At 34.9% G+C, this 17,990-nt stretch overlaps 1 protein-coding gene across 1 annotated transcript; it reads left to right on the top strand.

The window, feature by feature from the left end:
• Nucleotides 1-9,613: 9,613 nt before the first annotated feature.
• On the top strand, nucleotides 9,614-10,588 carry LOC122103889 (olfactory receptor 2L13-like). The gene has a single exon (XM_042674577.1). The coding sequence runs from the start codon at nucleotides 9,614-9,616 to the stop codon at nucleotides 10,586-10,588; it is 975 nt and encodes a 324-aa protein (XP_042530511.1).
• Nucleotides 10,589-17,990: the final 7,402 nt, after the last annotated feature.

Raw genomic sequence — 17,990 nt, 5'->3', positions numbered from 1 at the left:
CTACCCAGTGCCATGCAAGAACCTCCACCAGGACTTTTACTGCTGTATAAACACTCATAGACAATGGTGTATATGATATGACCAGTTACTTTCACAAAATTAGTTCCTAGTCACATTTTCCCCCCATAACGTCAGACTTTGACCAAAGACCATACATTATAGGATCCCATGGATGAGGTAATCTACATAAAAGAATAGAAGATTTGTTAAGATTATTTAAAAAGGCACTGTTAAATAGAAAACAGGTTATCAAGAGAAATGTTTAAAATGTTTTCATCTATAGGTAAACACAGTGATATCATGCATAGCATGAAACTGTATACAATAATCAGCCTACTTCTAGGTGCCTGACTCATTTGTTCCTTAAAACTGCTACAAAAAAGGGTGACTGGTTTACACTGTAGGGATGTTGGATGTTAACAAGATTCATCTTGGTTAAGAAATATAATTCAATTGAAATGAGGCCAGGAGCTAGTGGCCCACTTCTGTGATCCTAACAACTCAGGAGGCTACATCGGGAATCTCAGTTCATATTAAACTTGGACAGATAAGTCAGAAAGATTCTTAGCTCAAACTAATGAGCAGAATGCCAAAAATGGAAGTGTGGCTCAAGGGGGTAGAGTACCAGATTTGACCAAAATAAGACTTAGAAGCCCTGATTCAAAATTCAATTATAGCACAAGAAAATAAAACAGGCTAAAAATCTGAGGAGATATTTCTCCATAGTGTGTGCCAGTGTGTGTATTGGTGTGTTTGTAATTATTCATTTGTCATCACAAAGATAAAAATAGCAAATGTTGTTTAGCAGGTAAAGGAAGAATTTGTATACACTATTATATAGTAAAAAATAAATACAAGGATTATGGAAAACATTATTGATATTCCAGAGAAAATTAACTAAAAAATACCATGTGATCTATCTTTCCCACTACTCAGTACAGACTTCAAAGAAAATGAAAACCTATGTCATAGAGACTCAAATTTTTACATGTATTCAAGAAGTCTTTATACTATTTATGGTATAAAATCCAACAAGGTGTCCACTGATATAGGAATTCATAAAGAGAAATATTACATATTGATAATGGCACAATATTCATCCATAATGAATCCTATTATTTGCTATCCTATCATATCACTATCTGAATTACAATTAAGTTCACTGCATTAAACAATTAAACAAACTAGAAAATACATATTCTTACTACCTTATGGAAAACAGAATGTTCACCTTGTAGGAGGCTAGAAAAGAACAAAATTTTGGTTATTAAATACTTGGAAGGAAGGACAGGGTTAAATAAGAAGCACCAAACCATAGTTAGGAGGAAATATGTCCTATGTTCTAAAGCACAATAGGCTAAATGTTGGGAATAGTGACCTGTGACCTATTTAAAAATGAAGAGAAGAGAATGGATATTCTCAACAAATGCAAATGATTAACATTTGAAGAAATGAAATTGATTTTCAAGTCTATTTAATCATTATATATTAAATAGATTATCATACAACAACATAAATGTACAAAAATCTATGAGTAATAGTAATAATAATGACTGTCATCATCATAATATTAATGAGAAATCCTTATAGCCTTGTTCAGATCAGGTCCATGCTTATTAGCTTATGAATTGGTAGAATCAAAGCCACCACAGCCCCTGTCTATAAAGGGACTGAGGTAAGATGCAGGTCACTGGAGAGAAAACAATGCAGTGCTGGGAAGAGTAAATGTCTATAGTAGGTTACTGAAAACCTTTATGGCATTATTCTACACCGAAAGAATCTCTGAATATAAATTAATTTAAGCATATCCAGAAAAAAATCCACTTATTCCTGGTTCTTGCAAAGAGTCACTCTCCCTAATTTTGCACTTTCTAAATTCCTTACTGGCCATCTAGTCACACACCAAACCAAAGTATTGCACATACTTGTACCATACTTCACTCAACTGCTTTTTCCTGGCTCCCGGATTTCTAAAATCCTCACTGAATTATTGCTCATTTTCACTGATTGTTTTTAAATCTCAGTAGCTGTATAAAGAGGTAATCATTCAACATGTCAGTAAACACAAAGCATTTCAGAGTACCTTTCATGTCAAAGCTCCCTTCCAGGCAAAACCTTTACTTGTAATTTTTTTTTTACCAAGAAACTGTTTTCTTTTCTTTTCAGTCATGGGCTTGATTTCAGGACCTGGGCACTGTCCCTGAGTTTTTGCTCAAGGTTAACACTCTACCATTTGAGCCACAGCACCACTTCTGGCCTTTTCTATTTATTTGGTACCAGGGCTTCATGCATGCTAGGCAAGCACTCTACCACTAAGCCACATTCCCAGCCCCAAGAAACTGTTTTAACTATCATTGTTCACCAAAGGAATTGGTATAATGAAATTAAAATTGGTGAAGAGTTGAATTTTATCAAATCCCCATCAAGTTATTCATTTGTAATTATTGACAAAAAAAATTAATTCCTTCACTTTCCCTATGAATAATGATCCCAGTTTATGACAACTACTCAAAATAATATTAAATGTTCTCTTCTGTGATTTACAGATACAAGGACTTAATAGGATTACTTAATAGTAATCCTTTAATTTACTTATTCCTGATTTTGGATATATACTATGCAATATTTTACCCTCTACCCATTCCGCTCCCAGAGTCCCAAAAAAAGTAGCCCAGAGAGAAGAATTTTTGGAAAAACTGCATGTCTTATGGAATTAGCCCAACTGGGGTTCTTCACAGGGGCTTCTGGAATGTGAGATGTCTCTCTCTGAGATTAAATGAATTCTCTTTTCATCACAACATAGCTGAATTACCTTAACACAAAAGTGGAACTGGTGACTGAATTAATATTTTCATAGCTCTGTTGTTTATCCCTTCATAAATAGAGCAAAATGTTTTATCATAGCATAATTTAAGTTGGTTAACATATTCAATGATTGGCTCTGGAAGATTAACAGACAACAGAAGAAATTATTACTTGATACCATTTCTGTTTTCTTTATCACTTTCTGTTTTTTATTGTTATGGTCAGTCATGGGGCTTGAACTCTGGGCCTGGGCACTGTCCTTGCACTCTTCAGCTCAAGGCGAGCGCTCTGCTGCTTGAGGCACAGTGCCACTTCCAGTTTTCTAGTGACTTATTGAAGATAAGAGTCTCACGGACTTTCCTGCCCGGGCTGGCTTTGAACTGCGATCCTCAGATCTCAGCCTCCTGAGTAGTTAGGATTACAGGCGTGAGCCACCAGTGGCTGGCTTGCCTTATCACTTTCTTAGTGGCTTCTTGTGTTTCCTGAATGGCCTTCACCTCTAAAAAAAATAAAATCATGGAATTGTAATAAACATGACCTAACACCCCTTACAAGCGTGTAATTATGTTCTGGAATAGTGCCATGCTTCCTTGATTAGTTTAATTCTGAATGGTATGTGGATGCCAGTGTTCATATAGGGCTGGTTGATTTATTCCACATTCAGATTTGATTTTTCTCTCCAGATTGGCAATCTCAACTCAAATTACAGATTGTTTCATCCTGTTGACTTGACTTGGACATTAGAAAATAATTATAAGATTTAAATATCTAATGCTTTATGAAGTAAGTTTTTGCAATAAATTGGGGAACTTTTCTTCTCTCTTCCTTCAGTAGAACTTGAACTTAAACTATGAGGTATCTTTTCTATTTTTACTGATACAAATAAACAGTAACAAAGATGTTTTACCTAAGCACCCATGTGCAAATAATTTAAGATGGTTAGTGATTTTTTTTGTGTATTATGTCATCACAAGGAGACTGACTAGTGGTAGGAACAGTGAGCTATGTGTATCACAAACTATTTGTTCTTTTTGGTTCTGTGTTTTTCTTTCTCGGTTTTTGGTAGATTTAGATCGGTTGTTTATATCGGAGTAGAGTTCAGTTTTGCTGGAGTTTGTATTGATCAGGGATGTGAACTTATTGCATTCCTAGCACATGATGTGACAATAGCCTGATGTTGAAATCTTGGCAAGAGCTCCATGGACTTGAAGCAGAAAATGGTATCATTAAAAGGTTACTTCTTCACTTATATTGTAAACTCGATCTCTCGAGCAGGTGAGTGGAAAAGAAATTATAGCGTTAAGTTGGTTTGTGTTAGGTTTATCTACCGGGAAATATTTTGGAGGTGTGGTTTTCTTGTCATGAATGACTTCATTGTACTGAAGAGAGAATGAGAAATTTCAGGACAAACTGGGAAAGTTAAAAGTGAAGTTAAATACAGTGAAAACAGGGGTTACACAGTGGGGGAAGAACATACAAAAGCAACAAAAAAATCACATATTATATCATAAATACATCAAAAACAATAACAAGAAAGAAAAAAAAAACACCTGTTTCCCAATCTTATATGATCATATGTACTTAGCTTTTGACCTTTTCTGTCATGTATATTCATTTTTCTAATTTGAGGAGGGGAAGGAAAATAATAAAATGCTTAAATAAGGATACAGGTTGACCCACTGGAACAATGAGATGTACAAGACATTATGTGGAAAATGAACTTTACAACTTCCGTGGTGGTGGTGGTGGGGAAGTTGGGGAGGTGGGGAGGGAAGAGATGGTAGGAGAAAAACAAAGGAGGAGGTAACAAGGCTCAATAGAAAATGTACTCGTTACCTTACTTATGTAACTGTAACCCCTCTGTGCAGTATTTTTACAATACAAAACTTAAAAAAGTGAAGCTAAAATCTATTTATTTTTAGTAAATTTTTATTGTGAAATTACCATACAGAGGGGTTACAATTACTTGAGCAAAGTAATGAATACATTTCTTTTTTTTAAGGGGGGGTCCGGTCGTGGGGCCTGAACTCTGGGCCTGGGCGCTGTCCCTTAGCTCTTCAGCTCAAGGCTAGCGCTCTACCACTTGAGCCACAGTGCCACTTCCAGCATTTTTTCTTTTTGCTTATGTGGTGCTGGGGAATCGAACCCAGGGCCTCTGGCATGCAAGGCAAGTGCTCTACCACTGAGCCACCTTCCCAGCCCAATGAGTAAATTTCTTATCCAGCACTGTTGCCTCCTCCTTTGTTTCCCCTCACCATCCCTGCCCTCCCCCTGCCAAGGTTGTAAAGTTCATTTTTTTTCTTTTATTGTTTTTCTTTTTATTTTTTTTAATAGTGAGAATACCGTACAGAGGGATTACAATTACATGAGCAAGATAACGAGTACATTTTTTTATCAAGGATTGCTGCCTCCTCTTTGTTTTCCCTTCCCATCCCTTCCCATACTCCCTCCTTCCCCCCACCCGATCCTCCCCCCACTCCCCACCAAAGTTGTAAAGTTCGTTTTTCGACATAACGACTTGTACATCTCATTGTTGCAATGGGTCCACCTGTATCTCTAAACGATTTTTTTTCCCTTCCCCTCCACAAATTATGCCAACATCAAATACAGTGAAAGGGGGGGTTATACAGTGGGGGAGGGACATACAAAGCAACAAAGAAATCATCTTATAAATATGTTAGAAACTATAGCAAGAAAGAAAAACCATTTGAGTCCTTATCTTGGGGTTCATTTCACCTAACATCGACTTACCTGACCGTTTCTGCTTGTCTCAGACATAAACTAGTTATTGCAAGTAAGGGAAACCACGGTACCCATGTTTCTTTGAGCCTGGCTTACTTCACTTAGTATAATTTTTTCCAAGTCTTTCCATTTCCTAACAAATGGGGTAAAGTCATTGGAAGTGGTGCTGTAGCTCAAGTGGTAGAGCACTAGTCTTGAGCTGAAGAGCTAAGCGACAGCACTCAGGCCCAGAGTTCAAGCCCCTTGACCGGCCAAAACAACAACAACAACAAAACCCTGAAGTTAAAGTTTATGGAAGTAATTACTAGATTTGTAAAACTTGATGCTTTTGAAGGCTGAAATTAAAAACTGGAAGTATCTGTATTTGAGACATTTAAATATATATGGGAACAGTGAATAAACTTTCTTGAAGGCCTACTATGTGTTCACTACAATAAGGTAGGTAATGAAGTTCCATATTCTCATCTTTTGTATATTGCAAAGTTTAAGTGAGATGGGGCTTAGAATGTGATGATTGTTCACTTAAATCTGTAGTGTTGTTAAGTCTATAATCAGTAAAGAAAACTGTTCAACATTAATGAAAATAGACTCTCAGTTCTAACAGTAGTCATTCAGATCTTTATGCCCTCATTTCCCAGTTGTATACAATCCTGAAAGTAGCTAATTTCATTGACATGGAACATAAGAATTTCTATTAAGGAAACAAAATAGTTATTGCAATATCAATGATCCAATTATCTTTATGATTCTCCAGTTGCTAATATGAATAGCAGGAAATCTAAATGCACAAATATTTTCCCTTCAAAAGATTTACTCACTAACTGAGTAAACATTGAAAAGACCCTGTGTCTCCAAGACTTTTTCTGTCAAGACTGCTGCTAGGTCTATTATTTTCAGTTTAATCCTGGGTTGAAGAAAGGAATGAAATAAGAATTCTGAGATGCTAATCTTCCCACATTTCTAGAGCCTCTATGCCAAATATTGAGTTTTGAAATAATATTGTCAATTTAGTCACATGACAGTAACATTCATTTACATCTAAGTGTACTATTTGGCTCATTTCTCCAGGTAGAAAAGTTGAAGTCCAACTATGCAATAGGCAGGATACCAAAAAATAGAGCTCATAAAACCACAGATATTAGTCTAGTCTCAAAACAGAAACCAAGTATCTTTTTTTTCTGGGTCCGTTGGTGGGGTCTGAACTCTGAACTTGGGTGCTGTCCCTCAGCTCTTCAGCTTAAGGCTAGCACTCTACCACTTAAGCCACAGCACCACTTCCGGCTTTTTTCTCTTTGCTTATGTGGTGCTGAGGAATCGAACCCAGGGCCTCATGCATGCAAGGCAAGCGCTCTACCACTGAGCCACCTTCCCAGCCCCGAAGCCGAGTATCTTGATGTGCACAGATTAAAGTAGATCCCCAGGATGTATGACTTAGATTTGTTAACCCAGTGTAGTCCCCATCTGTTTTTATTACCTCCTAGTTTAGATAATATGTTCTTTTTTTCTTTTTTTATTGTGAAGATACCATACAAAGGGGTTACAATTACATGAGCAAGGTAATGAGTACATTTCTTATCAAGCATTGTTGCCTCCTCCTTTGTTTTGATATCTAACTTCCTTCCCATCCAGAGCAACCACTGTGAGTTCTGTAAATACACTTAAGAGGAACTCTCATTTGATGCTGTCTTATCTCACAGAAAAAACATGCAAGTTCTAATTCCTGCTTACGCACCATACTTTGAAATATTCTTCATCAGATACTCCTGTAATCTCTGCTGTGCTTAGTACTAAAGACATTTTCAATTCAAGATTTCTTTCATTTTCCTTACTGTAAGAAGATGATACTTTAATTACTTACTGTGATACACTGCCCATATATGAGTATATCCATTAATCCTACCACATTTTTACATGTAATGCAATAGCTACACAGAATCAGATTATATATCTACCCTTTCATTCCATTACATATTCATGTACTTAATTTGGAGTACTGATTGCAGAACCTGTGAAATTTGAATGATAAATACATGCCAGTTCATAAGAGAATTTTTAAAAATTTCTAAAATGGATTATATTCTGAAATAATGATTTGATTATATATAATACAGTTATTCTATATCATACATATGTTTATTTCATGTTTGATATATGTATTATGGAAAAAAGCATGTATGGTCTAGATAGTATATAACATACATATTTCATGTCATGACTTCTTTATTTCTTAAAAAATTAAAAAGCAAACAATGCATAGGATTGTGTCTTTGCTCCATGTTCAATCATACTGTATATCCATCTCATTCCTGTCTATGGTTTTTATTTGTATTTCTCAAAGTTACAATAGTGCATTTCCATTTTAAGATAAACCCTTATAACTATATTGATACTCATAAAAGTAATTGAAAATTTGAGATGATTTAAACTTATGTATAGGAATAAAAGCAACAAACCACTGACTGTAGTTATTAAATATTGAACAATTAGTAATACATTATAACTACCAAAATCCTTGTCCAGAGCAGCCTGTGATCTCAAATCTTCTTCCAGCAGTAGAACATATACATACAAAGCAGACAATCTCGTATTGGAAGGAGATTATTATGTAGATCCTTGAAATTAGTGAAAGAAAACTAAGTTGGCAAAACAAGACACAGACTGTGTGTCATGTTAGAGATAACAACCCCAAGCCAAAACCTGGCCATAGAGGAAAAAATAACCTGGAAAGGAAATTTGTTCATTTTCTTTTCCTGTTTGTTTCTTTATTATATATATATGATATATATGTATAGCATATATAATGTATACCATAAATGTATACCACATTTTACTTAAGTGATTTAACATGAAGAAGAGAAGGGAAGAAGAGAAGTTGAGATTAAATCAAGAATGTGTTAGCACATGTTCTTTCTTTCTAAGTAAACATCTTCAACTGCTTCATGGAACAGTCTGAGGAATTGGAAATATAAAATATAGAACAAGAGTCAAAATAGTTCTATGGTGCTGAAAGAAGCCTAGTCCTCTGGAGAAGGATAATAGATGAGCCTAGTGGATTGAATGAGGTCTGAGCACAATGAACCATTGCCACTCCATTACAAAACATGGGATTGTGAAACTGAGGCTCAACATCTGATAACTTTAGTAAATGTATTAGAGAAATTTATTCTTCCCATCAATGAAACTGTTACTTACATGAAAGTATTAATGGTTAAATGTAATAATGTTTGCTTTTTGCAGGATTATAATAAATGAATATGAAGATTTCACTTAAGGTATAGCATACTAAAATCTCTTGTATTTTTATAGTGATGATGTGTATATGTTTATAATTATCTCTGTTAGTTATAACCAAATATATATTAAACTTAATTACTATGCCAGTGGGAGTCTATAGATATGTAATATTGAGATGAAGAAATTTTGTAATATATGGTATTTATCTGAAGAATTTTTTATATAAAAGAAAATGTATTTGATATATATCCATTTGCTTTTTGTTCATTTAAATTCGAATATTAGTAAACAAAGACTGTTCAAATACCTTTTATTATTAGGGAAAGCCTTATACAATATACAAATAATTCTTTAGACAACAAACAATAAAAAATTGGTGGGCTTTAATGAATGGATCAAAATTAATAAAGACTGTAGAAGTAGGTCATAAAAATAAAGTTAAACCTGTGTCTCTGTAGTAGTGTGGGTAGGGAGTGAGGACAGAAAATAAAGATGCAGAAAAGGGCAAGAAAAATGTAGGGATATTAGCTCTCCTCAGTTTATACTATGTGTTATTAATCCTAAATGATGGGTTTGGTCAGTAATCATGGAAGGCTGGAAGGCTCCAGCTAACACATTTATCTTTGCTGCCAATGACTACACTCACAGCCTGGACCCATATCTCTTAACAGGCTGAAATGGTGGGAGACTACTGGAAACAACATGAAATTCAGATATTAAACCAGTTTAAACAACAACTAGGGAGAAAATCCAATTAATTTTGGCAAAGCCCTGACAAAGCTAGTTTCTTTTCTTCTTTTCATTTTCATTCATACTGTGTGCATTTCCTTTCATGTTACTTTCAAAGGGGGCAACAGAATATATTTTTGTGGAGAAATGGAATCAAACTTCCAGCGATTTCATCCTGTTGGGGTTGTTGCCTTCAAATCAAACAGGCCTCCTTCTTATGATCTTTTTCATCTTCGTGTTCTTTGTTGCTGTGTTTGGCAACTCAACAATGATTTGTCTCATACGTATAGATAACCGGCTCCACACTCCCATGTACTTTCTCCTCAGCCAACTTTCCCTCATGGACTTGATGTACATCTCTACCACTGTCCCCAAGATGGCGTTCAACTTCCTCTCTGGCGAGAAAAGAATATCATTTGTGGGATGTGGAGTGCAAATCTTCTTCTTTGTGACCTTAGCAGGATCCGAAGGCTTACTGTTGGCCTCTATGGCCTATGACCGCTATGTGGCCATCTGCCACCCTCTCCACTATCCCATCCGCATGAGTAAAATTGTATGTGTGAAGATGATCATAGGATCTTGGATAATTGGCTCTGCCCATGCTTTGGCACACACAATCTATGTCCTTCATATTCCCTACTGCAAGTCTAGGGCTATTGATTACTTCCTTTGTGACATACCATCCATGTTACCTCTGGCCTGTATGGACATTAGAGTCTATGAGTACATAATTTTTATGAGTACCTGCCTGTTTCTCCTCTTTCCTTTCCTTGGGATCACTGCTTCCTATGGCCGGGTCCTTTTTGCTGTCTCCCATATGCGCTCAAAAGAGGGAAGAAAGAAAGCCTTCACCACCTGCTCAACACATTTAATTGTGGTGACATTTTACTATGCACCTTTCTTCTATAGTTATTTTCAGCCTTCTAGTCTTCGTTCCCCTACAGGGGATAAGATTCTGGCTGTCTTCTACACTATCCTCACCCCCATGTTCAATCCAATTATCTATAGCTTGAGGAATAAGGAAGTTCTAGGAGCTATGTCTAGAGTCTTTGCAATGTTTTCTTGCAGGAAAAAATGACAACTCAGTCCCTAATAATGTCTCTTTCTTTTCTTCCAGTGTTACTTTGAGTTTTATAGCAGGCTTGCATGCTTGCTGACTTGTGTGGTATGACTAAGCTCTAGTCATGTCTTTCACAGTTTAATTATAGGACAGTGTCTAGCACGTGGTAGGAACAGAGCCTGAACTGTAATTCTAACTTTACATTCTTAGTAATGTCTTGTGAACTAGGCTGACCAGAAACTGTGATGCCCTGAAATGTCACCCTCATAGCTCAGAGGACACGTATATGCCATTGTGCCCACTTTCTGTTGAGAATAGATCTTACAAGTTTTTCTGCCTGGATTGGCTTTGAATTGCCATTCTCCTGTCCCCAGATTCCCAATTAACTAGGTTTAGCCACTGTACCACATGGTGAGCCACAGGCACACAGATTTTTTTTTCTTTTTCTAAAATTCTATTTCATTGTAAAGATGCTATACAGAGGGGTATACATTTACATGATAATGAGTACATTTCCTATTGAGCATTGCTATCCCCTCCTTTGTTTTTTCTCCTACCATCCCTTCCTTCCCCAATTTCCCCACTCCAAGAATTGTAAGTTTCCAAAATAGTGTCTTTTGAGTATCATTGTTACAATGGGGTTCCCTTATTTGCAATAATTAGTATATGTCTAGGATGACCTTATCAAATGAACATAAAGCTCAAAAACTGTACATAGGACCATATAAGATGATGCTAAATGAAGTGAACCCCAAGATATGAATGCAAGAGGCTTTACTTTGTCATTGTTTTTTAATATACTATGTGATTTTTTTGTTTCTTTTGTATGTTCTTCTCCCTGTAGTATAGTCCTTGTTGTTACTGTGTTTGATTTTGCTACACTGCATCTTGTATATACATTTATCTAATTTGGGGAGGGGAAGGGGGAATAACAAAATGGTGAAACACACAGATCTTACTTCCTGTTTCTTTGTTGGTCATTTCTATGTTGATTAGGATACCTCAGAGCAGTACCTTGAGCCATATATATAACTTAAAATATGCCAGCAATAAAAGTTAGGGTAAGGTTAAATATCATATAAAATAATATGTACTATATTTGTGTATCATTGTTAATATATTCATTGATTTCTTATCCTTATAGCCAGTATAAAATTAACCATTTCTTCTTTGTTTTAATTGTGAAAATACCGTATAGAGGGGTTACAATTACATAGGCAAGATAATGAGTACATTTCTTATCAAGCATTGCTGCCTCCTTTTTTTCCCCTTCCCATCCCTTCCCATCTTCTCCCCACTCCGCCCCCCCCCAAAGTTATAAAGTATATTGCTGAAAACATGACAGTATTTGTGCCAATACCAAAATTTTATTTCTCAACAATACATGAAATTATTGCTACATTCTTCTTTTGCATGATTTCATTTCTTTTAAAAATTTTTTTAATTGTGAAAATACTATACAGAGGGGTTACAATTACATAGGCAAAGTAATGAGTACATTTCTTTCAAGCATTGTTGCCACTTCCTTTGTTTCCTCTTCCCATCCCTTCCCATCTCCCCCCTCCAACCTCCCCAACCCCTTACTTCCCCTTTTCTCCTCCACCCTGGCCAAAGTTGTAAAGTTTGTTTTCGACATAACATCTTGTACATCTCATTGTTGCAATGGGTCCACCTGTATCCCTATTGAAACAATTTGTTTTTTACTTTCCTTCCACAAATTATACCAACATCAAATACAATGAAAACAGGGGTTGTACCATAAGGGAGGGATGTACAAAGCAACAAAGAAATCATCTTATAAATATGTTAGAAACAATAGCAAGAAAGAAAAAACATTTGACTCCTTATCTTGGAGTTTATTTCACCTACATCAACTTATCTGACCTTTTCTGCTTGTCTCAGACATATACTAGTTATTGCAAATAAGGGAAACCATGGGACCTATGTTTCTTTGAGCCTGGCTTACTTCACTTAATATAATTTTTTCCAAGTCTTTCCATTTCTTAACAAATGGGGCAATATCATTCTTTCTGATGGAGGCATAGAATTCCATTGTGTATATATACCACTAATACATTCTTCTATTGGTATTCATTATATCATAGAAACTGTAGATGCATAGAAATTTCAAGTTGGAGTGAACATACTTCAAATGTGTAAAATAAGTGTCTGCACAGAAATGTATAAATATAACTTTATTATATTTAAATACTTTTTACACGTTTTTACATAAACATATTTTACATATTTTATAATCTTATGTGTTTATATAACATTTATATGTTATATATTATGTTTATACAATATATATTGAATATATATGTATATATGTTTTTCCTATACTTTATATATGATTTTATAATATATATAATTTTCATTTTTAATTATATGTTAATGGTATGTAATTATATAGTATACATATAATATATATATATCACATCAACAAGTTCAACATGAATAGATGGCAAGTACAATGAAGTCAATAAAATCAAATATTTTTTGTTAAGAAAGATAAACACACTGTGGGATTATACATTACTACAAGTCTTAAATAAAGTAGAACATATCCTCAAAAATTTAAAAGTTGTACAGTAAGGTCTGATATTTCATGTACAAGGCATACACTTAAAGAAAATGAAATCAGAATGTTGAAAAGAAACCTGTTTTCCCATGTTCATTGAAGCCCTATTCACCGTAGCAAATACAAGGAATAAACCTCTATATCTATTATCAGAACAATGCAGAAAGAAGACATGGAACAAATGTGCGTTGGGGTGCTTCCTTGCAATGAATTCATTGACAATTATTTTCCTATAAATATGCCTTATGTCCAGAAAACATACACAATATGATCCTATAGATAAGGCAATTGACATTTAAAATACTAAGATCATAAACAGTCTTGAAGGGACTAATGAACGGATATTACAAAAGCTTTAAATTATAAAAGGTAAGATACATGCTCATCTACTAAAATAAAAAGATTCTTTCTTTCGTCAATCATGGGGCTTAGGCAATGTCATTCTTTCTGTTCAAACACTCCGGAAAGCAGTATGGAGATTCCAGAAAAAACTAAACATAGAGCTTCCCTATGACTCAGCAATTCCACTCCTGGGTATTTATCTCCACCACCATCTTTTATTGTTAGTTCTCTTGATAATGGCTATTCTAACGGCAAGTTAGAATTCCATTGTTGTTTTGATTTGCATTTCTTTTATGGCAAGAGATGTTGAACATTTCTTCCTGTGTCTGTTGGACATTCTGACTTCTTCTCAGAAGTCTCTCTTTAAGTCTTTAACCCACTTATTAATTTAGTACTTGTTTCTTTGATGATTTATTTGTGTAGGGGGTAATTTTTTGAGCTCGCAGTATATTTTAGATATGAGATCCTTTTCTGATGCATAGCTAGAAAGAATCTCTGTTTTCTGCACTTTTTGTCTTATATGTAAATTTATCTGTTTTAGAAAAAGATAAGGAAGGAACCCAGAACTGATGGAACGAAGGGTGAACAACCCAGTAGTGACACTCACCAGATACCATGCTGAAAATAAACTATATCACTTGTAGGCAGGGTCAGAATGTAAAAACTGGAAGAAAGTGAGGGAAGGGCATTCACTGTTCAAAAAGAAGTGTACTCATTATTGCCTCACTTTTTAAAACATAACCTTTCTGTACATGCCTTTTTCAATAACAATAAAAACAAGTGCCTTTTATACACTATTAATAGGAATGAAAATTAGTAAGGAATCATGGCAAAACAGTATTGAAGCTCCACACAAACTTAAAAATAGACCTAGTAAATGGTTCAAATATCTTAGTATTGGGTACATATCTGAAATGAAAATTTTATATCAAAGAGATCCATGCAATGATATTCACACCAAATAGTTTTCTGCCATGAAAATGAACCTTGCCATTTGCATCGACAATGGTAGGATTTAATTTCCTTCTGTTAAGTGTAATAATACAGCCTGAAAGAAAATAATTGCAAAGGACAATAATATAAAAAGATAATAATATACTCACTTATAGAAAATCAAATTTTTGGCTGGGAAGGGAGGTGAAGGGTAAACAAAGGAGGAGGCTGCAATGCTTGGTAAAAAATGTATGCATTATCCTGCCCATGTAATTGTAACCCCTCTGTACAGTATGTTCTCAAATAAAATAAAATAAAATTAAAAAAAAAAAAAAAGAAAATCAAATTTTTATCTAACAGACTTAATAGGAGTGGTAGCTACATATTGAGAAGGACATAATAAATTTAGATATGCAGTACCAAAATATAAATAGGAAGAAATCTTTCTAGTTATCTATGGAATAGTAGAGTTAATATTGGCTGCTTAGATCTGTGATACATTTAAAAATAAAGAAAAGAGTATACATGGTCCCAACAAATACAAATGTGTAATATTTCAGGAAATAAAAATGATTATGCTGGGCTGGGAAGGTGGCTCAGTGGTAGAGCGCTTGCCTTGCATGCCTGAGGCCCTGGGTTCGATTCCTCAGCACCACATAAGCAAAAAGAAAAAAGCCAGAAGTGGTGTTGTGGCTCAAGTGGTAGAGCACTAGCCTTGAGCTGAAGAGCTGAGCACCCAGGCCTAGAGTTCAGGCCTCACGACCAGACCCCCTTCAAAAAAAGATTATCCATCTATTTCATTATTACATCTTACATAAATGGGTCATATTATCATGCTACAAGTATAAGTTATTATGCGGTAGTATTGCTAATAGTAATTGATAATAGTAATTCTAAAATCCATATACTCTTGTTCAGATCAAATTCACATATTTTAACTTAATTATATTGTCAAGGTGATGTACAAAGGGGTCACAGTTATATGCATAATGTAGTGAATACATTTCTTGTGGCACATTGCTACCCCCCTCCATCATTTTTCTCCCACTTTCCCTCCTCCCAATAACTCTTGTGAGTATTGCTGTTGCATTGGGTCACCATTTGTCTCATCATTTTGTTTTTACCCTTCTCTTTCCCAAATCAGATAAATGTATATAAAAGACACAGAGTACCAAAATCAAATACAGTGACAACAAGGGATAGGCAAGTTCACATTTAGAAACTCACACAGTGGCACTATACAAGCCACTATGACCACAGATTAAAGGACTTAGAAAGTCAGCATCTAGATAGCCACAGAAAGAAAATGGCATATACTGAAAAGAGTAAATATCTGCAACATATTATTGGGAAGCTTCACAAAATTATCACACATAGTTGTGAGCAGAACAAATGAATTTTAACATATTCACAAATGAGACATTTGGGGGGGGTAGATAAATGAGAGAGGATGGATGGCAGGTGAAGTAATGATATTCAGTGTATGTGAGTATAAAAGCAACTGGGTACCTTGTGGAGAAGGGTAAGATTGAAGGGATGGGGGGAATGATGAAAGGGATGACAATAATCAGCATGCATTGAACACATAAATTGACATGTTGAACTGAAATCTCTTTGCACAACTATGTAAGGGTAATAAAGGTAAATGTTAAAAATTGGGGCATCTTATTTGTTTATTACAAAGAATTAGTTTCCTACTTTGTATTTTGCAAGTCCTTACCAGTCATCCAGTAGTTACTCTCCAAAATAAAGGACTTGAATGTAATTGTATCTTATTTGAGTTAGACCTTTCTTCTGCCAACTCAGATTTCTAACTGCTATAGTCTCATAAACAGTACTAGTTATATTGAGTTTCCCCTATATTACTAGTCTTCCCAGTGAAAATTTTCACATTAGTGGCATGAATAACATTTTGTTGAATAAGGAGTGATAGAAGTCACCCACAAGGTGCAAATGGCAAGAATTAAAATATCTATGTATTTACAACATAATTTTGTTTTATTTTATTTATATTTTTAAAATTATCCCACCTCTAGTTTTAGAGTAATGGGACTATTTGGTCAAGGTTCATACTTCATTAAATTCCAGTCACATGAATCATTAATATTCATTTAAAATATCAATACTATTCTTTCATCTATTTATAATATAGAAGATACCAGTTCATGATTTAGCATAAAAAACAATGTTAAGCTCACTTTCTTGCTTTACAAATCTCTAGGTTGAATAGGACAGGATATCCTAATGTTTACTCACTCCTGACACTGCATACACACTATGTGATAATTGGCCAAACAGCTTCCCAGATAGTTCCCAGAATGTCCAACAAATCATTTCAAAGATAAGGATTTGACATAAATGACTAGGTTTCTATGTGGCAGTCTAGACACCTCCCTCTGAACCTGAATCCTCTTTTTGCAACAAGACAGTTGATTCATTTTTATACAAAAATAGATTGGCTACTAAATTAATTTTTCAGAAATCAATTTCCTACTCCTCTACTAGTGCAGGTATGTATTTTGTCATGCGATTTAATTTGGCAAGATGATCCAAAATTAGCTCTGGAAAAGCAATACCCAGTAGAGAGGAAATAGTTTCAGATATGAATTCTGCTTGCCTTCCAAACACTTAAGTTTTTCTTGCATCATTTTTGTTTTAAATTTTTGTCAGTTGTGGGGATTGAACTCTGGGCCTGTCACTTAGATGGTCACTGTCCCTTAGCTCTTTAGATCAAAGCTAATGCTCTACACTTGAGCCATAGCTCCACTTCCAGTTTTCTGGTGGTTAATTGGAGATAAAAAAATTTCATACATTTTCCTGCCCAGGCTGGCTTTGAACAGTGATCCTTATTTCTCAGCCTTCTTAGTTGTTCAGATTATAGGCGTGAGCCACTGGCTCCTGGCTTTCTTGCATCTCTTTAACCCTGAGATCTACAACATAAAAAAAGTGAGGATTACAATAAGCATGGTATAATACTCTAGTAATTATTTTAAATAAAGGCATAGACATCTTTTTCATCTAACCAGGAGTATAGATTAGTGCTGTGAAGATGATGGACTTGGTCAATTTGTTCTAAATTCAGAATTGAATTAATCTGTAGATGAGCAAACTCAACTGATAGGTCAGAAGACTTATTCTCTACTGACTTGGACACAGGAGATCAATTAAGGTATAGTGGAAATTCAAAAGCTTCAGAAGCATCTGCTTATATAATTTCTACTGTTCATCAGTAAAACCTAAGGACATGAAATGTGATATATATTTCCTGCTTATATTTGTACACGGGAATGATAAGGAAGGTATTTTACCTACTCCATTCATTTACAAGCAATTCAAGAAGGTTGGTAAAGATTTTTTTTTCTGATTTCAACATAAAGAAAATGACTAGTAGTGGGAGCAAAGAGCAATATATATCACAACCTATTCTTTTGAATCTCTAGGGATGTTGGTAGAAAAGAAGGGTTTCTAATGTTAGAGTTCAGTTTTGTTGCAGGTTGTGTTGATAAATGATATGATCATTTTTTCCTTATCAGATGATGTGGTCACAGTCCTATGCTGGGAACT

Source organism: Dipodomys spectabilis, unplaced genomic scaffold, assembly GCF_019054845.1.
Source record: "Dipodomys spectabilis isolate Male_0828 unplaced genomic scaffold, ASM1905484v1 ptg000019l, whole genome shotgun sequence".
Classification (NCBI taxonomy): domain Eukaryota; kingdom Metazoa; phylum Chordata; class Mammalia; order Rodentia; family Heteromyidae; genus Dipodomys; species Dipodomys spectabilis.
The sequence above is the reverse complement of the archived record's forward strand: the minus strand, read 5'-3'. Positions and strand labels throughout refer to the sequence as shown.

Bases quoted from the DNA above. Each gene is read 5' to 3' on its own strand.
- LOC122103889 (XM_042674577.1), top strand. From the start codon at position 9,614: ATGTTACTTTCAAAGGGGGCAACAGAATATATTTTTGTGGAGAAATGG.